The sequence below is a fragment of the Oncorhynchus mykiss genome, chromosome 16, assembly GCF_013265735.2.
Source record: "Oncorhynchus mykiss isolate Arlee chromosome 16, USDA_OmykA_1.1, whole genome shotgun sequence".
Taxonomy (NCBI): domain Eukaryota; kingdom Metazoa; phylum Chordata; class Actinopteri; order Salmoniformes; family Salmonidae; genus Oncorhynchus; species Oncorhynchus mykiss.
The window spans coordinates 4,170,142-4,194,336 of NC_048580.1; the positions used below are offsets into that span (position 1 = coordinate 4,170,142).

Below are 24,195 nucleotides of genomic sequence, written 5' to 3' on the forward strand. Positions count from 1 at the left end.
TTGGCATTCTAGAATCTAGTGGACAAGTGATGATGACTGGGGTTACTTGACATTCTAGAATCTATTGGACAAGTGATGATGACTGGGTTGGGAGGCAGAGATCCATTTTACATGGCTGACCTCGGTTTAATCCGATAAATGTGTGTAGTGACATAATTGCCACTTGATTGAGGAAACTTAAGGGACTCTGGGCTTGTGCTGAGTAATGACTCCACAATCTCACTCTCCCTCCTTTCAAAAGAACTGAATGAGCCACAGGTGGAATACAGATTAGTATACAGGCCCGGCTGATTAAACATTCTAGCTTCAAAAGAGAACAGATGCCGATGACGCAGCCAAGACAGCGAACCAGTCAGATTACAATGATGTCCTCCACGTGCCTCTTGACTGGACCTGGGCTTTGAGCCTGTGTGGTTGAGGAAGTGAATGAATTCAATGTAATTTGACGAAGACGCTGAATGGGAATGAAGAGGGTGCAGTGCTGTTTCGATGCATTCTGTTGATATACACACCACGTGGTGTTCAATACCACAGTATGTCTGTCTCATACGCTCAATCGGTCATGATGTTGATATACACACCACTTGGTGCTAAGGGTGGGCGATATATAGAATTCATTTGAATGTATGTTTTTAGCGTGATATTCCAAATATCGCAAGAATTTGGGTTTTTATTTACATTTTTTCGTGTTTGTCCGCTTGTATGCCTTAAGTAACTGCCGCAGACCGTGCCTAAGGACTGTGGGCTGTGCTCAGCTTCCCACTTATACACCAAGCCCCTCCCTACTGCCACTCAAAACAAAAACAAAAAGGCGATTTGAGGTTTGGTCTAACAGAATCGATCACATGGACACTGAAACACATTGAGACATTATTGTACTGTGATAGAGGAGACGTTAACCTGTTTTATGTTTTATGTCTCAACTACTTACATTTTGCCAAAAGCAGACACTACTAAAAGTATCAATGAACATTGATTCTGGAAAATTAAAGCTCAATTTGTAGTGTGCAGCATTACGGTACCATGTACCACTAGCAGCATTGTAGTCAGACTGTTATACTAGCTGTCTAGTCTGTATTTTATAATACCATGTACCACTAGCAGCATTGTAGTCAGACTGTTATACTAGCTGTCTAGTACTAGCTGTCTAGTCTGTGTTTTATAATACCATGTACCACTAGCAGCATTGTAGTCAGACTATTATACTAGCTGTCTAGTCTGTGTTTTATAATACCATGTACCACTAGCAGCATTGTAGTCAGACTGTTATACTAGCTGTCTAGTACTAGCTGTCTAGTCTGTGTTTTATAATACCATGTACCACTAGCAGCATTGTAGTCAGACTATTATACTAGCTGTCTAGTACTAGCTGTCTAGTCTGTGTTTTATAATACCATGTACCACTAGCAGCATTGTAGTCAGACTGTTATACTAGCTGTCTAGTACTAGCTGTCTAGTCTGTGTTTTATAATACCATGTACCACTAGCAGCATTGTAGTCAGACTATTATACTAGCTGTCTAGTACTAGCTGTCTAGTCTGTGTTTTATAATACCATGTACCACTAGCAGCATTGTAGTCAGACTGTTATACTAGCTGTCTAGTACTAGCTGTCTAGTCTGTGTTTTATAATACCATGTACCACTAGCAGCATTGTAGTCAGACTGTTATACTAGCTGTCTAGTACTAGCTGTCTAGTCTGTGTTTTATAATACCATGTACCACTAGCAGCATTGTAGTCAGACTGTTATACTAACTGTCTAGTACTAGCTGTCTAGTCTGTGTTTTATAATACCATGTACCACTAGCAGCATTGTAGTCAGACTGTTATACTAGCTGTCTAGTACTAGCTGTCTAGTCTGTGTTTTATAATACCATGTACCACTAGCAGCATTGTAGTCAGACTATTATACTAGCTGTCTAGTCTGTGTTTTATAATACCATGTACCACTAGCAGCATTGTAGTCAGACTATTATACTAGCTGTCTAGTCTGTGTTTTATAATACCATGTACCACTAGCAGCATTGTAGTCAGACTGTTATACTAGCTGTCTAGTACTAGCTGTCTAGTCTGTGTTTTATAATACCATGTACCACTAGCAGCATTGTAGTCAGACTGTTATACTAGCTGTCTAGTACTAGCTGTCTAGTCTGTGTTTTATAATACCATGTACCACTAGCAGCATTGTAGTCAGACTATTATACTAGCTGTCTAGTACTAGCTGTCTAGTCTGTGTTTTATAATACCATGTACCACTAGCAGCATTATAGTCAGACTGTTATACTAGCTGTCTAGTACTAGCTGTCTAGTCTGTGTTTTATAATACCATGTACCACTAGCAGCATTGTAGTCAGACTATTATACTAGCTGTCTAGTCTGTGTTTTATAATACCATGTACCACTAGCAGCATTGTAGTCAGACTGTTATACTAGCTGTCTAGTACTAGCTGTCTAGTCTGTGTTTTATAATACCATGTACCACTAGCAGCATTGTAGTCAGACTATTATACTAGCTGTCTAGTACTAGCTGTCTAGTCTGTGTTTTATAATACCATGTACCACTAGCAGCATTGTAGTCAGACTGTTATACTAGCTGTCTAGTACTAGCTGTCTAGTCTGTGTTTTTATAAAAAAATGTGCAATAAGTATAAAACACAATTACATACAGTATAAGGCAACTCGTGCTCATTCTGAGATAAGGTAGGCCCATTGATTGATAAGGTAGGCCCATTGATTTCAATTGGCATGCTGTTGAAATGGTTGAAATGGACAGAGGTGTGTTCGTAACAATTCAGCTGTTCTACCTTGTTAAAAAGGGGAAAGGGGACACCTATGATGCGTTGCTAATATGACTAAGATTGTGGTTTTGGCTTCTGGACAACGAAAGAAAGTTGACAGGGGGAAAAAACCCAGTAGAGCAGGAGAGACGTGGTATATGAGGAAGTCTTGGCAAAAGCCCTAGCTGACTATTGAGTTGCGGCTGTCAGTGGACAACATCTAAAGTATTTGTGAAGAGTATCATTTAAATGTTCAGACAAGAAGAAGGTCTTGCTCTCAGCTATCCAGAACACGTGCTCTCAGCTCTCCAGAACACATGCTCTCAGCTCTCCAGAACACATGCTCTCAGCTCTCCAGAACACATGCTCTCAGCTCTCCAGAACACATGCTCTCAGCTCTCCAGAACACATGCTCTCAGCTCTCCAGAACACATGCTCTCAGCTCTCCAGAACACATGCTCTCAGCTCTCCAGAACACATGCTCTCAGCTCTCCAGAACACGTGCTCTCAGCTCTCCAGAACACATGCTCTCAGCTCTCCAGAACACATGCTCTCAGCTCTCCAGAACACATGCTCTCAGCTCTCCAGAACACATGCTCTCAGCTCTCCAGAACACATGCTCTCAGCTCTCCAGAACACATGCTCTCAGCTCTCCAGAACACATGCACTCAGCTCTCCAGAACACATGCTCTCAGCTCTCCAGAACACATGCAAGAATTGAAAAATTATTAACATGATCAACAACCAACTTGACAGAGCTTTAAGAATGTTTTAAAGAATAAAGTACACATTTTGTAGAATCCAGCTGTGCAAAGCTCTTAAAGACTTACCAGAAAGACTCACAGTTTAAAGATTTACCAGAAAGACTCATAGTTTAAAGATTTACCAGACAGACTCACAGTTTAAAGACTTACCAGAAATACTCACAGCTGTAATTGCTGCCGAAGGTCATTCTAACATGTATTGACTTGTGTGTGAATACTTATGTAAATCAGATTTTCATTTTTTATTTCCAACAAATGTTTTAACATTTTTAAAAATGTTTTATTTTGGGAAATATGTGTAGATGGGGTGAATTGATATTTATATTTTTTTATCCATTTTGAATTCAGGCTGTAACACAAAATGTGTAATGAGTCACACGGTATGAATACTCTCTGAAGGCCCTGTAATTGTATGCAGGAATGAACTGGACATTAGTGAACTGCCAATCAGTTTGTCCAAAACCTGCGGCAGACACACACCCATATATTTGAGGAGCTATAAATCTGTTAATCTCCCTGGATGGTGCGTGGACCATATTTCATAGATATTGGACGGGATCATCCTCTGCATTTGAATGAACAAATTATTGAACTGCCACTCACCTTGGTCCAAGAACACGTGGTAAACATCATAATGCTCGAACCCACCGGTCCCCTCTCCCGACCTCTTCTCACGCTTAGACGCTTAGATGGGGCGGCAGGGTGGTTAGAGCGTTGGACTAGTAACCGGAAGGTTGCAAGTTCAAACCCCCGAGCTGACAAGGTACAAATCTGTCGTTCTGCCCCTGAACAGGCAGTTAAACCCACTGTTCCTAGGCTGTCATTGTAAATAAGAATTTGTTCTTTACTGACTTGCCTAGTTAAATAAAGGTAAAAAAAATAAATAAATACATGTTAGCAGATCCGAAAAGTGGAAACAATATGTCAGAAGCTCCACTACTACAGTGCTTCCACCTATCGAGGGACTTGGGCCAAGGGGAAGGGGTAAGGAGGGAATTACACTCGTAGGGGGAATGAAATGTATTATTTAGAGGCTTAAAGGGGTTCTTTGGCTGTCCCCTTATCAAAACCCTTTGAATATTTTTTTTTGTTTCCAGGGTTTTACCTGGAACCCAGAAAGTTTCTACCTGGAACCCAAAAGGGTTCTACCTGAATCCCAAAAAGGTTCTACCTGGAACCCAAAAGGGTTCTCTTACGGGGTCATCTGAAGAACCCATTTGGGTTTCAGGTAGAAACTTTTTGGGTTCCAGGTAGAACCCCTTTTTTCTTAGTTTCGGACTGACTGTAAGAGCAATCAGATTGATCACTTGAAACAGCAGCAAACAGTGACAGGAAATGGATATGAATTTTCTTTTTGTTTCTCATTTCTCTGTCCAGGTAACCTGGCTATCCATGAGGAGTTGGAGCAGCTTGTAGCCACCTTCCTGGGGGTAGAGTCCTCCATGATCTTCGGCATGGGCTTTGCTACCAACTCTATGAACATACCGGCACTGGTCGGAAAGGTGGGTCTTTATCACCTAGCCTGGCTAAACCAGATTGAAACAATGTTCAGTGTGTGTGGCGAAATCCTGCACGGAACCTTCAGCGTGCCCTGCCACTTTAAGAGCGCCCTGCCACTTTAAGAGCGCGCTGCCACTTTAAGAGCGCCCTGCCACTTTAAGAGCGCCCTGCCACTTTAAGAGCGCCCTGCCACTTTAAGAGCGCGCTGCCACTTTAAGAGCGCCCTGCCACTTTAAGAGCGCGCTACCACTTTAAGAGCGCCCTGCCACTTTAAGAGCGCGCTGCCACTTTAAGAGCGCGCTGCCACTTTAAGAGCGCGCTGCCACTTTAAGAGCGCCCTGCCACTTTAAGAGCGCCCTGACACTTTAAGAGCGCCCTGACACTTTAAGAGCGCCCTGCCACTTTAAGAGCGCCCTGACACTTTAAGAGCGCCCTGACACTTTAAGAGCGCGCTGCCACTTTAAGAGCGCCCTGCCACTTTAAGAGCGCGCCAGCAGTCAGGAAGTAGGAGATTAAGAGCTCTTGCTGCTCTCTGTGGCGCGTGGAGCTCTCGGTTGGCATGGCTGTTGGACAGTATGTGCAACTCTGCAGTCTTGTTTATTTTCAGTGTGCTAGTTAGTTTGTAAACAGTTTTTAAGTCGATCGGAGGTGTTACCGGCGATAGGTCGTGGTTGTAATCTTTTGGGTCCGCTCCTGTCATTATTTGCATGGAGTAAATGCAACATTGTCACAAAGCTTTGAAACACAAACCAACAAACCATCAGGTGTGTCAGACGGACAGACAATGCAACTGCAAGCATTTTTTGGACATTTTAAGGCCTTTCCTTTGTGTATGAACAAACCCTCCCGACACCCAATCATACCCCCCTGCACTCCTCCACTGGGAGGTAACACAGATTATTTAAAATCCTCTATTGTTGATGACTGGGTTCTTTCATGTCAATTGTTTCTATGAAGTTGCCGTTAAATTGCTCTGCCATTATTGTATGAGGTATTCTTGGTTGGGTTACCCCTGTGCTGTGACTATGAAGTGTGTTTTATATGGTGTGTCTTATATTTTCTCTCCACTGGCTATCTGGCCAACCGGCTACCCTCTAGTCTCCACTGGCCAACCGGCTACCCTCTAGTCTCCACTGGCCAACCGGCTACCCTCTAGTCTCCACTGGCCAACCGGCTACCCTCTAGTCTCCACTGGCCAACCGGCTACTCTCTAGTCTCCACTGGCCAACCGGCTACTCTAGTCTCTACTGTCCAATAGGTTACTCTAGTCTCCACTGGCCAACAGGCTACTCTAGTCTCTACTGGCCAACCGGCTACTCTCTAGTCTCCACTGGCCAACCGGCTACCCTCTAGTCTCCACTGGCCAACCGGCTACCCTCTAGTCTCCACTGGCCAACCGGCTACTCTCTAGTCTCCACTGGCCAACCGGCTACCCTCTAGTCTCCACTGGCCAACCGGCTACTCTCTAGTCTCCACTGGCCAACCGGCTACTCTCTAGTCTCCACTGGCCAACCGGCTACTCTCTAGTCTCCACTGGCCAACCGGCTACCCTCTAGTCTCCACTGGCCAACCGGCTACCCTCTAGTCTCCACTGGCCAACCGGCTACTCTCTAGTCTCCACTGGCCAACCGGCTACTCTCTAGTCTCCACTGGCCAACAGGTTACCCTCTAGTCTCCACTGGCCAACCGGCTACTCTCTAGTCTCCACTGGCCAACCGGCTACTCTCTAGTCTCCACTGGCCAACCGGCTACCCTCTAGTCTCCACTGGCCAACCGGCTACCCTCTAGTCTCCACTGGCCAACCGGCTACTCTAGTCTCTACTGGCCAACCGGCTACCCTCTAGTCTCCACTGGCCAACCGGCTACTCTCTAGTCTCCACTGGCCAACCGGCTACCCTCTAGTCTCCACTGGCCAACCGGCTACTCTCTAGTCTCCACTGGCCAACCGGCTACTCTCTAGTCTCCACTGGCCAACCGGCTACCCTCTAGTCTCCACTGGCCAATAGGTTACTCTAGTCTCCACTGGCCAACAGGCTACTCTAGTCTCTACTGGCCAACAGGCTACTCTAGTCTCTACTGGCTAACAGGCTACTCTAGTCTCTACTGGCCAACAGGCTACTCTCTAGTCTCTACTGGCCAACAGGCTACTCTCTAGTCTCCACTGGCCAACAGGCTACTATAGTCTCTACTGGCCAACAGGCTACTCTCTAGTCTCTACTGGCCAACAGGTTACCCTCTAGTCTCCACTGGCCAACAGGTTACTCTAGTCACTACTGGCCAACAGGCTACTCTCAAGTCTCTACTGGCCAACAGGTTACCCTCTAGTCTCCACTCGCCAACAGGCTACTCTCTAGTCTCCACTGGCCAACAGGTTACCCTCTAGTCTCCACTAGCCAACAGGCTACTCTCTAGTCTCCACTGGCCAACAGGCTACTCTCTAGTCTCCACTAGCCAACAGGCTGCCCTCTAGTCTCCACTAGCCAACAGGCTACTCTCTAGTCTCCACTGGCCAACAGGCTACCCTCTAGTCTCCCCCATACAGTAATAACCCCCATACAGTAATAACCCCATACAGTACAGTAATAACCCCATACAGTACAGTAATAACCCCCATACCGTAATAACCCCATACAGTACAGTAATAACCCCATACAGTGATAACCCCCATACAGTAATAACCCCCATACCGTAATAACCCCCATACAGTACAGTAATAACCCCATACAGTAATAACCCCCATACAGTAATAACCCCCATACAGTACAGTAATAACCCCCCATACAGTAATAACCCCCATACAGTACAGTAATAACCCCATACAGTAATAACCCCCATAAAGTACAGTAATAACCCCCATACAGTACAGTAATAACCCCCATGCAGTAATAACCCCCATACAGTACAGTAATAACCCCATACAGTACAGTAATAACCCCCCTTACAGTAATACCCCCATACAGTACAGTAATAACCCCATACAGTACAGTAATAACCCCCATACAGTACAGTAATAACCCCATACAGTACAGTAATAACCCCCATACAGTACAGTAATAACCCCCATACAGTACAGTAATATCCCCCATACAGTACAGTAATAACCCCCATACAGTGCAGTAATAATCCCATACAGTAATAACCCCCATACAGTACTGTAATAACCCCCATAAAGTACAGTAATAACCCCCTTACAGTAATAACCCACATACCATAATAACCCCATACAGTAATAACCCCCATACAGTAATAACCCCCATACAGTAATAACCCCCATACAGTACAGTAATAACCCCCATACAGTACAGTAATAACCCCCATACAGTGCAGTAATAATCCCATACAGTAATAACCCCCATACAGTACTGTAATAACCCCCATAAAGTACAGTAATAACCCCCTTACAGTAATAACCCACATACCATAATAACCCCCATACAGTAATAACCCCCATACAGTAATAACCCCCATACAGTAATAACCCCCATACAGTACAGTAATAACCCCCATACAGTACAGTAATAACCCCCATACAGTACAGTAATAACCCCCATGCAGTACAGTAATAACCCCCAAACAGTACAGTAATATCCCCCATACAGTACAGTAATATCCCCCATACAGTACAGTAATATCCCCCATACAGTACAGTAATAACCCCCATACAGTACAGTAATAACCCCCATACAGTACAGTAATATCCCCCATACAGTACAGTAATAACCCCGTAACCCAATTAATTAAAATCTTAATTAAACATAACAGTAGCCAGGGGCATGCAGGCGGGGGGACAGGGAGGCTGAGGGCAGTCTGGAAACACACATACACACACACACACGCACGCACGCACACACACACACACACACACACACACACACACACACACACACACACAGGCAGTGATTAGCGGAGGAGGGCAGGGGACCACTCCAGGGCCTGATTACCCAATGCGCTGCCCTGCTCTGCTGGCACACAAACCCAGCTAATGTATTTAATTAATAAATGCATTTTATTTTGGAGCGATATTGCGTGGCACCAGCCCAGCTCACACGGAATGGCCAGGGGTTACCGTGGGAAACGTAGCAGTACAGCTGTCACTGATTGGACTGGATGGGAAGAGGCGGTTTGGGGTATTAGTGACAAGGACGAGGTCATGGGGCTGGTTTATACATCTCAAGTGGTTGAGTAGCCCTAGGAGGCAGGCATAGACGGCCATGGCTTCCCCCTGCAGGGACTGGATGGTTTGTACGGAGGCCTCAAGCATGGTGTTCTACTGGGAATGGATATATCACCAGGCTAGGTCTCTGTCCACAGGGACTGGCTATATTACCAGGCTAGGTCTCTGTCCACAGAGACTGTCTATATTACCAGGCTAGGTCTCTGTCCACAGGGACTGGCTATATTACCAGGCTAGGTGTCTGTCCACAGGGACTGTCTATATTACCAGGCTAGGTCTCTGTCCACAGGGACTGGCTATATTACCAGGCTAGGTCTCTGTCCACAGGGACTGTCTATATCACCAGGCTATCACCCAGCAGCATCAGGCTAGACAAGTCTGACTACATTACCCAGCAGCACCAGGCTAGACAGGTCTGACTACAGTACCCAGCAGCACCAGGCTAGACAGGTCTGACTACAGTACCCATCAGCACCAGGCTAGACAGGTCTGACTACATTACCCAGCAGCACCAAACTAGACAGGTCTGACTACAGTACCCATCAGCACCAGGCTAGGTCTGGTCTGACTACATTACCCAGCAGCACCAGGCTAGACTGGTCTGACTACAGTACCCAGCAGCACCAGGCTAGACAAGTCTGACTACAGTACCCAGCAGCACCTAACTATACAGGTCTGACTACAGTACCCAGCAGCACCAGGCTAGGTCTGATCTGACTACATTACCCAGCAGCACCAGGCTAGACAGGTCTGACTACAGTACCCATCATCACCAGGCTAGACAGGTCTGACTACATTACCCATCATCACCAGGCTAGACAGGTCTGACTACAGTACCCAGCAGCACCAGGCTAGACAGGTCTGACTACCGTACCCATCAGCACCAGGCTAGACAGTCTCCACTGGCCAACCGGCTACTCTAGTCTCTACTGTCCAATAGGTTACTCTAGTCTCCACTGGCCAACAGGCTACTCTAGTCTCTACTGGCCAACAGGCTACTCTAGTCTCTACTGGCTAACAGGCTACTCTAGTCTCTACTGGCCAACAGGCTACTCTCTAGTCTCTACTGGCCAACAGGCTACTCTAGTCTCTACTGGCCAACAGGCTACTCTCTAGTCTCTACTGGCCAACAGGTTACCCTCTAGTCTCCACTGGCCAACAGGTTACTCTAGTCACTACTGGCCAACAGGCTACTCTCATGTCTCTACTGGCCAACAGGTTACCCTCTAGTCTCCACTAGCCAACAGGCTACTCTCTAGTCTCCACTGGCCAACAGGCTACTCTCTAGTCTCCACTAGCCAACAGGCTGCCCTCTAGTCTCCACTAGCCAACAGGCTACCCTCTAGTCTCCCCCATACAGTAATAACCCCCATACAGTAATAACCCCATACAGTACAGTAATAACCCCATACAGTACAGTAATAACCCCCATACCGTAATAACCCCATACAGTACAGTAATAACCCCCATACAGTGATAACCCCCACACAGTAATAACCCCCATACCGTAATAACCCCCATACAGTACAGTAATAACCCCATACAGTAATAACCCCCATACAGTAATAACCCCCATACAGTACAGTAAAAACCCCCCATACAGTAATAACCCCCATACAGTACAGTAATAACCCCATACAGTAATAACCCCCATAAAGTACAGTAATAACCCCCATACAGTACAGTAATAACCCTCATGCAGTAATAACCCCCATACAGTACAGTAATAACCCCATACAGTACAGTAATAACCCCCCTTACAGTAATAACCCCCATACGGTACAGTAATAACCCCATACAGTAATAACCCCATACAGTACAGTAATAACCCCCATACAGTACAGTAATAACCCCCATACGGTACAGTAATAACCCCATACAGTAATAACCCCATACAGTACAGTAATAACCCCCATACAGTACAGTAATAACGCCATACAGTACAGTAATAACCCCCATACAGTACAGTAATAACCCCCATACAGTGCAGTAATAATTCCATACAGTAATAACCCCCATACAGTACTGTAATAACCCCCATAAAGTACAGTAATAACCCCCTTACAGTAATAACCCACATACCATAATAACCCCATACAGTAATAACCCCCATACAGTAATAACCCCCATACAGTACAGTAATAACCCCCATACAGTACAGTAATAACCCCCATACAGTACAGTAATATCCCCCATACAGTACAGTAATATCCCCCATACAGTACAGTAATATCCCCCATACAGTACAGTAATAACCCCCATACAGTACAGTAATAACCCCATACAGTACAGTAATAACCCCCCTTACAGTAATATCCCCCATACAGTACAGTAATAACCCCGTAACCCAATTAATTAAAATCTTAATTAAACATAACAGTAGCCAGGGGCATGCAGGCGGGGGGACAGGGAGGCTGAGGGCAGTCTGGAAACACACATACACACACGCACGCACACACACACACACACACACACACACACACACACACACACACACACACACACACACACACACACACACACACACACACACACACACACACAAACAGGCAGTGATTAGCGGAGGAGGGCAGGGGACCACTCCAGGGCCTGATTACCCAATGCGCTGCCCTGCTCTGCTGGCACACAAACCCAGCTAATGTATTTAATTAATAAATGCATTTTATTTTGGAGCGGTATTGCATGGCACCAGCCCAGCTCACACGGAATGGCCAGGGGTTACCGTGGGAAACGTAGCAGTACAGCTGTCACTGATTGGACTGGATGGGAAGAGGCGGTTTGGGGTATTAGTGACAAGGACGAGGTCATGGGGCTGGTTTATACATCTCAAGTGGTTGAGTAGCCCTAGGAGGCAGGCATAGACGGCCATGGCTTCCCCCTGCAGGGACTGGATGGTTTGTACGGAGGCCTCAAGCATGGTGTTCTACTGGGAATGGATATATCACCAGGCTAGGTCTCTGTCCACAGAGACTGTCTATATTACCAGGCTAGGTCTCTGTCCACAGAGACTGTCTATATTACCAGGCTAGGTCTCTGTCCACAGGGACTGGCTATATTACCAGGCTAGGTGTCTGTCCACAGGGACTGTCTATATTACCAGGCTAGGTCTCTGTCCACAGGGACTGGCTATATTACCAGGCTAGGTCTCTGTCCACAGGGACTGTCTATATCACCAGGCTATCACCCAGCAGCATCAGGCTAGACAAGTCTGACTACATTACCCAGCAGCACCAGGCTAGACAGGTCTGACTACAGTACCCAGCAGCACCAGGCTAGACAGGTCTGACTACAGTACCCATCAGCACCAGGCTAGACAGGTCTGACTACATTACCCAGCAGCACCAAACTAGACAGGTCTGACTACAGTACCCATCAGCACCAGGCTAGGTCTGGTCTGACTACATTACCCAGCAGCACCAGGCTAGACTGGTCTGACTACAGTACCCAGCAGCACCAGGCTAGACAGGTCTGACTACAGTACCCAGCAGCACCTAACTATACAGGTCTGACTACAGTACCCAGCAGCACCAGGCTAGGTCTGATCTGACTACATTACCCAGCAGCACCAGGCTAGACAGGTCTGACTACAGTACCCATCATCACCAGGCTAGACAGGTCTGACTACATTACCCATCATCACCAGGCTAGACAGGTCTGACTACAGTACCCAGCAGCACCAGGCTAGACAGGTCTGACCACCGTACCCATCAGCACCAGGCTAGACAGTCTCCACTGGCCAACCGGCTACTCTAGTCTCTACTGTCCAATAGGTTACTCTAGTCTCCACTGGCCAACAGGCTACTCTAGTCTCTACTGGCCAACAGGCTACTCTAGTCTCTACTGGCTAACAGGCTACTCTAGTCTCTACTGGCCAACAGGCTACTCTCTAGTCTCTACTGGCCAACAGGCTACTCTAGTCTCTACTGGCCAACAGGCTACTCTCTAGTCTCTACTGGCCAACAGGTTACCCTCTAGTCTCCACTGGCCAACAGGTTACTCTAGTCACTAGCAGCACCGAACTATACAGGTCTGACTACAGTACCCAGCAGCACCAGACTAGACAGGTCTGACTACAGTACCCAGCAGCACCGAACTATACAGGTCTGACTACAGTACCCAGCAGCACCGAACTATACAGGTCTGACTACAGTACCCAGCAGCACCGAACTATACAGGTCTGACTACAGTACCCAGCAGCACCGAACTATACAGGTCTGACTACAGTACCCAGCAGCACCAGGCTAGACAGGTCTGACTACAGTACCCAGCAGCACCGAACTATACAGGTCTGACTACAGTACCCAGCAGCACCGAACTATACAGGTCTGACTACAGTACCCAGCAGCACCGAACTATACAGGTCTGACTACAGTACCCATCATCACCAGGCTAGACAGGTCTGACTACAGTACCCAGCAGCACCAGGCTAGACAGGTCTGACTACAGTACCCAGCAGCACCGAACTATACAGGTCTGACTACAGTACCCATCATCACCAGACTAGACAGGTCTGACTACAGTACCCAGCAGCACCGAACTATACAGGTCTGACTACAGTACCCAGCAGCACCGAACTATACAGGTCTGACTACAGTACCCAGCGGCACCAGGCTAGGTCTGGTCACCAAACTAGAGTGGCAGCTGTCGTACCAGGGACGACTGAACTGGTCCTCCAGGCCAAGCCATGGAAGCCTCTCTGCCCTCCCTATGTATCCCTGGCTGCCACTGAGACACATTCATCAAAAGCCCAAGTTGAGAAGACAGACGAATGTTTAATCAATAAGGCATGAGAACCCGGAAACTATCGTATGAATAACTCCCGATTTAAGGGCTGTTCTTAGGCCCGAGGCGAAACTAAGGAGGGTGTCTGTCACGATAAATCCGGATTCGATGGCCTTACTGCTTTTGTAAAATGGCTGCCAACATATTAAAAAAAAGATTAACAACAGGTTTTCATTCATGTTATTTTACTGAGTAAATTTGTTTTTATTTCATCCTTCCACCAGATTATATAGTTTGGGCGAAAGCCAGTTATTTCTGAAGTTGCTAGCCGAACAGGCTGGTCGGTAGTTACTATGCTAAATAAATCATCGACGTGTAGCTAGCTAGCAGAGGTAAAATGCTGACGAGAGACAAGAAATAAGAAATAATGATTTTTTATAAATAGGCAACAACCAGATGATTAGCGAGTCCATAGGATAGCTATCGAGGCTAGCTAGGCTACTTCTCCCTTTGCTAGCGAAAGCTAACACACAATCACATGAAGCAGATGAAAAGACCATGCTTGACTGTGTATTTTCACTTGGGTTTTTTTTCCCCCTCTTATTTTCTATTGCCATTTCCTTGCATATATCCTATTATAATGATCCTGATAAATTAAATTTAAGCTGTCACTCGTTACGTTCATATGCATGTTACGGTGGAGAGATTACAAACAAATAAACATATTGCGCAGGTCGGAGAGGCAGACCGCAACGTTTAGACAAACCCCAACTGTTGCAAACCAATGCTAGGGTAAGTAGCATGGGGAAATATTGTCTAAATGCTAAGGGGAGATTCAGTTTGTAAATTGCCTGGCTGGGCTATGGGACAGTGAATGCGCGTTGATAAATCAAATGGAACTGTTAATAGGTATTATCCCGGAATTGTGGCGAATAACGCCCTGTTATCAACCAAGCAGCATCCAGGGTTCAAACAACACATTTTATAATTTTATAATTTACACACCCCCTCCACCCCTTATAAATTTGTATGCCCATATATGGTAATAAGTCACACCAATGATTTGAGGGCACCGATCAATACCCAAGATACTCAACTTTCTGCAGACACTTTGCTTTTGCAGATAAAGGCTATCGTTCTCACACCAGACTGAACTGAATAAAAACAAAATCACATAGGGTCTCCAAATATGGCGTCTTTACGTTTAAGAGGTTTTAAGAAGCCTAATATGTAAACTAATGCTTACGTTCACCCACGTCAGCTCTCTGTCTTCAAGAGGGACATTATAAACAGGGGTTGTGCTGTTGAGGATGGTTGTATTGAGTTTGCAGACCTAGTAACGTACCCTGTCATCTCAGATCTCAGATCTGGTTCCTACCATCGTTGTTTATGCATAGGAGTTGGCTATTCAGCACCAACAGACCTGGGACAAAAGACCCCAGCCACCCCCAGTCATAGACTGTTCTCTCTTCTACCCGGACTATTTGCATTGTGTGCCCTGTTGGGGAATAATCAGAATTAGTTGGTAACATAGATGTTTTATATTCATCATATGTTTAAGTTACTTCTCATCAGAATGTTATTTGTATAATACTGTGGCGGGGTTTGCAGTATCTGTTCTCTGTCATGACTAAGTTACTTGGGCCGCAGAGAGGGGAGAGGTCAAGCGTGTATCTCTTGGTTCCACAATGTCTGTGTGCCAGTCAATGTGTCTCTGTGATCTTGTCAAGATAGGATGGATTTGATATATGCCTGTTGATATGGAGGATTTGTTTATGGTTCTGAGTTTGAGAAAATAACATAGTTTAGGAGACAAAGCTGAACGATAAATTATGGCCTATGCTGTCTGGATATGTGTGTCTTTGCTATAAAGGATCTCGGTTGCAATGTGTAAGGGTCTCTCAGAGAATTCATTGATAGACACTGAATTGATCTGAGAGTCACAGGGTTGTGATGGAGCTCATATAATTAAAGATGGACTTTGTGATAACTCTGACTTGTGTGTGGTTTGCTCTCATGATTTGGTAAATACAGGAAATTTCCACGACAGCCCCCCCGACGCCCCAGCCCCTCTTTTACGCTGCTGCTACCCTCAGTTCATCATATATGCACAGTCACTTTAACGATACCTACATGTACATACTTCCTCAATCAGCCTGACTAACAGGTGTCTGTATAGAGCCTTATTACTAACAGGTGTCTGTATAGAGCCTTATTACTAACAGGTGTCTGTATAGAGCCTTATTACTAACAGGTGTCTGTATAGAGCCTTATTACTAACAGGTGTCTGTATAGAGCCTTGCTACTAACAGGTGTCTGTATAGAGCCCTGCTACTAACAGGTGTCTGTATAGAGCCCTGCTACTAACAGGTGTCTGTATAGAGCCCTGCTACTAACAGGTGTCTGTATAGAGCCCTGCTACTAACAGGTGTCTGTATAGAGCCCTGCTACTAACAGGTGTCTGTATAGAGCCCTGCTACTAACAGGTGTCTGTATAGAGCCTCTACTAACAGGTGTCTGTATAGAGCCTCTACTAACAGGTGTCTGTATAGAGCCTTATTACTAACCGGTGTCTGTATAGAGCCTTATTACTAACCGGTGTCTGTATAGAGCCTTGCTACTAACAGGTGTCTGTATAGAGCCTTATTACTAACAGGTGTCTGTATAGAGCCTTATTACTAACCGGTGTCTGTATAGAGCCCTGCTACTAACAGGTGTCTGTATAGAGCCTTATTACTAACCGGTGTCTGTATAGAGCCTCTACTAACAGGTGTCTGTATAGAGCCCTCGCTACTAACAGGTGTCTGTATAGAGCCTCGCTACTAACAGGTGTCTGTATAGAGCCTCTACTAACAGGTGTCTGTATAGAGCCCTCGCTACTAACAGGTGTCTGTATAGAGCCTCGCTACTAACAGGTGTCTGTATAGAGCCTTATTACTAACAGGTGTCTGTATAGAGCCCTCGCTACTAACAGGTGTCTGTATAGAGCCTCGCTACTAACAGGTGTCTGTATAGAGCCTTATTACTAACAGGTGTCTGTATAGAGCCTTATTACTAACCGGTGTCTGTATAGAGCCCTGCTACTAACAGGTGTCTGTATAGAGCCTTATTACTAACAGGTGTCTGTATAGAGCCCTGCTACTAACAGGTGTCTGTATAGAGCCCTGCTACTAACAGGTGTCTGTATAGAGCCTTGCTACTAACAGGTGTCTGTATAGAGCCCTGCTACTAACAGGTGTCTGTATAGAGCCCTGCTACTAACAGGTGTCTGTATAGAGCCCTGCTACTAACAGGTGTCTGTATAGAGCCTTGCTACTCTTTTTTTCAAATATCTTTCTACTGTTGTTTTATTTCTTTACTTACCTACCTACACACACACACACACACACACACACACACACACACACACACACACACACACACACACACACACACATACCTTTTTTTTGGCACCATTGGTTAGAGCCTGTAAGTAAGCAGGTCTACTACACCTGTTGTATTAGGCGCACGTGACAAATACACTTTTGAGACTACACCTAATCTATACAGACTACACCTAATCTATACAGACTACACCTAATCTATACAGACTACACCTAATCTATACAGACTACACCTAATCTATACAGACTACACCTAATCTATACAGACTACACCTAATCTATACAGACTACACCTAATCTATACAGACTACACCTAATCTATACAGACTACACCTAATCTATACAGCACCAACAGACTACACCTAATCTATACAACACCAACAGACTACACCTAATCTATACAGCACCAACAGACTACACTTTATCTATACAGCACCAACAGATTACACCTAATCTATACAGCACCAACAGACCTGGGACAACAGACTACACCTAATCTATACAGCACCAACAGGCTACACCTAATCTATCCCTGTGTTGTCTGTTCTTGTTTCCAGGGCTGTCTGATTCTGAGTGATGAGCTGAACCACACCTCGCTGATCTTGGGGGCCAGGTTGTCAGGGGCAACTATTTGGGTGTTTAAGCACAACAGTAAGTAGACATACTCTCAAACTAAAGTACTCAACCCCAACACATCTCTCTATGCTCAAACCCCAACACATCTCTCTGCTCAAACCCCAACACACCTCTCTACTCAAACCCCAACACATCTCTCTGCTCAAACCCCAACACATCTCTCTGCTCAAACCCCAACACACCTCTCTACTCAAACCCCAACACATCTCTCTGCTCAAACCCCAACACATCTCTCTGCTCAAACCCCAACACACCTCTCTACTCAAACCCCAACACATCTCTCTGCTCAAACCCCAACACATCTCTCTGCTCAAACCCCAACACATCTCTCTGTTCAAACCCCAACACATCTCTCTGCTCAAACCCCAACACATCTCTCTCTGTTTTGTGGTGGAAGACTCATTCTGATTGGCTGGTCCAGACTCCCCATTAGCTGGCCCTATGCCCTCCCAGGCCCATCCATGGCTGCACCCCTGCCCAGTCATGTGAAATCCATGGATTGGGGCCTAATTAATTTATTTCAATTGACTGCTTTCCTCATATGAACTGTAGGAAAATATTTGAAATTGTTGCACGTTGAGTTGATATGCTGGTTCACTGTAGACACCTCACATCTCTTAGAGGAAAACGATGCTATCCTCTCCCCAGGTGTCCAATGTGTTCTTTGTTCGGCTGGGTGATGTTGTTGGGTAGAAACATGGTTGAGATTGGCACTTTATTAACTATGGTTTTTGACCAGGGCTCTGTAGGGAACAGGGTGCCTTTCAGCCGTCATCTCCCTCTCGGTACAGTAGACAAGACAGATGAGTTTATCCGACGTCTGCTGTAAACCTCGGTCTGTAATGTGTCCTGATTGGTACAAGCAGAACCAGTTAATTAAGGGGGCTGCCCTCGGGGCCTCAGAGCAGCCTCACAGCAGACCTGTCCCCGCAGGGACTCTGACTGAGCTGAAGCCTCAGGCACCAGCTGACCCCCCCCCACCCCTCCTCCACTACCATATCTCTCCTCCGTCCATGTCCATCCAACACTAGACTGAATGAAACACAGGCTGAGATTCAATGTGGTTAACACATGGGTCTACTACGGAAGTGGACATTTGTTACAGTTCAGTCTGTCAGCAATGGGACTTTTTACAAATTATTATACATGCCACAATGTTTACAATGTGTGCCCCACAACACCCCACAACGCCCCACTACACCCCACTACACCCCATTGCCATTGTGATTGTGATTGAATTGGTGTGTAAAGGTTTTGATCCACTGGCCACTGTGGCAGGTAGATAAAAAATATATACCAGCCACATTTTTACCAGTCAATATATATATATATATATTCATAATTATTATCGCCGTGACCCTAAACCAACCTCTCCACTCACTGGACCCTTTTGATCACTCGACTAAGCATGCCTCTCCTTAATGTCAATATGTCTTGTCCATTGCTGTTCTGGTTAGTGTTTATTGGCTTATTTCACTGTAGAGCCTCTAGTCCTGCTCACTATACCTTATCCAACCTATTAGTTCCACCACCCACACATGCAATGACATCTCCTGGTTTCAATGATGTTTCTAGAGACAATATCTCTCTCTTCATCACTCAATACCTAGGTTTACCTCCACTGTATTCACATCCTACCTTACCTTTGTCTGTACATTATACCTTGATGCTATTTTATCGCCCCCAGAAACCTCCTTTTACTCTCTGTTCCAGACGTTCTAGACAACCAATTCTTATTGCTTTTAGTCGCACCCTTATTCTACTCCTCCTATGTTCCTCTGGCGATGTAGAGGTGAATCCAGGCCCTGCAGTGCCTAGCTCCACTCCTATTCCCCAGGCGCTCTCTTTTGACGACTTCTGTAACCGTAATAGCCTTGGTTTCATGCATGTTAACATTAGAAGCCTCCTCCCTAAGTTTGTTCTATTCACTGCTTTAGCACACTCTGCCAACCCGGATGTTCTAGCTGTGTCTGAATCCTGGCTTAGGAAGACCACCAAAAATTCAGACATTTTAATTCCAAACTACAACATTTTCAGACAAGATAGAACTGCCAAAGGGGGCGGTGTTGCAATTTACTGCAAAGATAGCCTGCAGAGTTCTGTCCTACTATCCAGGTCTGTACCCAAACAATTTGAACTTCTACTTTTAAAAATCCACCTTTCTAAAAACAAGTCTCTCACCGTTGCCGCCTGCTATAGACCACCCTCTGCCCCCAGCTGTGCTCTGGACACCATATGTGAACTGATTGCCCCCCATCTATCTTCAGAGCTCGTGCTGCTAGGCGACCTAAACTGGAACATGCTTAACACCCCAGCCATCCTACAATCTAAACTTGATGCCCTCAATCTCACACAAATTATCAATGAACCTACCAGGTACCTCCCCAAAGCCTTAAACACGGGCACCCTCATAGATATCATCCTAACCAACTTCCCCTCTAAATACACCTCTGCTGTCTTCAACCAAGATCTCAGCGATCACTGCCTCATTGCCTGCATCCGTAATGGGTCAGCGGTCAAACGACCTCCTCTCATCACTGTAAAACGCTCCCTGAAACACTTCAGCGAGCAGGCCTTTCTAATCGACCTGGCCGGGGTATCCTGGAAGGATATTGACCTCATCCCGTCAGTAGAGGATGCCTGGATATTTTTTAAAAATGCCTTCCTAACCATCTTAAATAAACATGCCCCATTCAAGAAATTTAGAACCAGGAACAGATATAGCCCTTGGTTCTCCCCAGACCTGACTGCCCTTAATCAACACAAAAACGTCCTATGGCGTTCTGCATTAGCATCGAACAGCCCCCGTGATATGCAGCTGTTCAGGGAAGCTAGAAACCATTATACACAGGCAGTTAGAAAAGCCAAGGCTAGCTTTTTCAAGCAGAAATTTGCTTCTTGCAACACTAACTCAAAAAAGTTCTGGGACACTGTAAAGTCCATGGAGAATAAGAACACCTCCTCCCAGCTGCCCACTGCACTGAAGATAGGAAACACTGTCACCACTGATAAATCCACCATAATTGAAAATTTCAATAAGCATTTTTCTACTGCTGGCCATGCTTTCCACCTGGCTACTCCTACCCCTGTCAACAGCACTGCACCCCCAACAGCAACTCGCCCAAGCCTTCCCCATTTCTCCTTCTCCCAAATCCATTCAGCTGATGTTCTGAAAGAGCTGCAAAATCTGGACCCCTACAAATCAGCCGGGCTAGACAATCTGGACCCTTTCTTTCTAAAATTATCTGCCGAAATTGTTGCCACCCCTATTACTAGCCTGTTCAACCTCTCTTTCGTGTCGTCTGAGATTCCCAAAGATTGGAAAGCAGCTGCGGTCATCCCCCTCTTCAAAGGGGGGGACACTCTTGACCCAAACTGCTACAGACCTATATCTATCCTACCATGCCTTTCTAAGGTCTTCGAAAGCCAAGTCAACAAACAGATTACCGACCATTTTGAATCTCACCATACCTTCTCTGCTATGCAATCTGGTTTCAGAGCTGGTCATGGGTGCACCTCAGCCACGCTCAAGGTCCTAAACGATATCTTAACCGCCATCGATAAGAAACATTACTGTGCAGCCGTATTCATTGATCTGGCCAAGGCTTTCGACTCTGTCAATCACCACATCCTCATCGGCAGACTCAACAGCCTTGGTTTCTCAAATGATTGCCTCGCCTGGTTCACCAACTACTTCTCTGATAGAGTTCAGTGTGTCAAATCTGAGGGTCTGTTGTCCGGACCTCTGGCAGTCTCTATGGGGGTGCCACAGGGTTCAATTCTTGGACCGACACTCTTCTCTGTATACATCAATGAGGTCGCTCTTGCTGCTGGTGAGTCTCTGATCCACCTCTACGCAGACGACACCATTCTGTATACTTCCGGCCCTTCTTTGGACACTGTGTTAACAACCCTCCAGGCAAGCTTCAATGCCATACAACTCTCCTTCCGTGGCCTCCAACTGCTCTTAAATACAAGTAAAACTAAATGCATGCTCTTCAACCGATCACTACCTGCACCTACCCGCCTGTCCAACATCACTACTCTGGACGGCTCTGACTTAGAATACGTGGACAACTACAAATACTTAGGTGTCTGGTTAGACTGTAAACTCTCCTTCCAGACCCATATCAAACATCTCCAATCCAAAGTTAAATCTAGAATTGGCTTCCTATTTCGCAACAAAGCATCCTTCACTCATGCTGCCAAACATACCCTTGTAAAACTGACCATCCTACCAATCCTCGACTTTGGCGATGTAATTTACAAAATAGCCTCCAATACCCTACTCAACAAACTGGATGCAGTCTATCACAGTGCAATCCGTTTTGTCACCAAAGCCCCATACACTACCCACCATTGCGACCTGTACGCTCTCGTTGGCTGGCCCTCGCTTCATACTCGTCGCCAAACCCACTGGCTCCATGTCATCTACAAGACCCTGCTAGGTAAAGTCCCCCCTTATCTCAGCTCGCTGGTCACCATAGCATCTCCCACCTGTAGCACACGCTCCAGCAGGTATATCTCTCTAGTCACCCCCAAAACCAATTCTTTCTTTGGCCGCCTCTCTTTCCAGTTCTCTGCTGCCAATGACTGGAACGAACTACAAAAATCTCTGAAACTGGAAACACTTATCTCCCTCACTAGCTTTAAGCACCAACTGTCAGAGCAGCTCACAGATTACTGCACCTGTACATAGCCCACATATAATTTAGCCCTATCAACTACCTCTTTCCCAACTGTATTTAATTTATTTATTTATTTTGCTCCTTTGCACCCCATTATTTTTATTTCTACTTTGCACATTCTTCCATTGCAAAACTACCATTCCAGTGTTTTACTTGCTATATTGTATTTACCTTGCCACCAAGGCCTTTTTTTGCCTTTACCTCCCTTCTCACCTCATTTGCTCACATTGTATATAGACTTGTTTATACTTTATTATTGACTGTATGTTTGTTTTACTCCATGTGTAACTCTGTGTTGTTGTATCTGTCGAACTGCTTTGCTTTATCTTGGCCAGGTCGCAATTGTAAATGAGAACTTGTTCTCAACTTGCCTACCTGGTTAAATAAAGGTAAAATAAAAATAAATAAATAAATAAATATATATTTTTTCTTCATAATTAATATATCTATTTTTTAAATGTATTAGTATGCTTTTTGTTTCAAAAACAATATATATATTACTACACTCAACAAAAATCTAAACATGCAAAAATTTCAAAGATTTTACTGAGTTACAATTCATATGAGGAAATCAGTCAATTAAAATAAATTCATTAGGCCCTAATCTATGGATTTCACATGACTGGGCAGGGGCACAGCCATGGGTGGGCCTGGGAGGGCATAGTCCCACCCACTTGGCAGCCAAGCCCACCCACTGTGGAGCCAGGCCCAGCCAATCAGAATGCATTTTTCCCCACAAAAGGTGTTTTTTACAGACAGGAATTCTCCTCAGAACCCCCACCCCTTCCTTTAGTGTAGAACGAAGTAATGGGGATATATTGCTGAATTTCATTTCATTTTTTTGTGACCTGCGTTTTTTAAACAATTTATGTTCAAATAAGTAATTTAGATACAATAGTAAAAACATGTGCATGATGTGCTCCTAAAGTAGAAATGTAAAAACTCACAAATAAATCCAGGCGAACAATGACTCAACGTTTTTATTCTGGGGAGCGATCCATCAAACGCAATCATTAGCTGGGACGAATATTTCTAGCTGGCACCTTTTTAAAAGGGGGACAGGTCGTTACCGTGGTAACTCGAACACTCGCTTGTCTGCGACGAAGAAGAAGAAGAAGAAGAAGAATCTCCCAACTGCGATGACTCCCGAGCAGCAACTCAAACTAACATTGGAACAACAACCAAAGCGTTTGAACGAAACGATGCAACTAGCCAGAATAAAGTCAGACTTTTTACTAGTTGCCCTTCAGGTTAATACGACCAACGTCTACAATGTGGTCTTCGGATGAATAAAAACAACGGTTCCCAAATGCTGTGTGTGAAAACGTGGCCGGTGAAATAGACGTTCTTATCCGCCAATGACAAAATCTACCCGCATATGGCGGGTGGCGGGTGGCGGGTGGCGGGTGTTCATTTCCAGCCCTGCCCATCACCTAGTCTGAGAGGCTCGACTCGCGAAGGTGGCCTGTCTCTGTTTGTTTATCTCTGTGTGTAGTAATCTGTGTGTCTCTCTGTGTGTGTAGTAAACTGTGTGTCTCTGTGTGTCTCTCT

The 24,195-nt window shown here is 45.5% G+C and overlaps 1 protein-coding gene across 1 annotated transcript in view; it reads left to right on the forward strand.

Annotated features, from left to right (window-relative positions):
- The window catches only part of sptlc3 (serine palmitoyltransferase, long chain base subunit 3), a 94,962-nt gene that overhangs the window by 35,725 nt on the left and 35,042 nt on the right, over positions 1-24,195 (forward strand). Inside the window, exons 5-6 of the mRNA XM_036945981.1 lie at positions 4,919-5,043; positions 17,878-17,971. Of these exons, the coding sequence (XP_036801876.1) occupies positions 4,919-5,043; positions 17,878-17,971 (219 nt within the window). The remainder of the gene's footprint in view (positions 1-4,918; positions 5,044-17,877; positions 17,972-24,195) is intronic.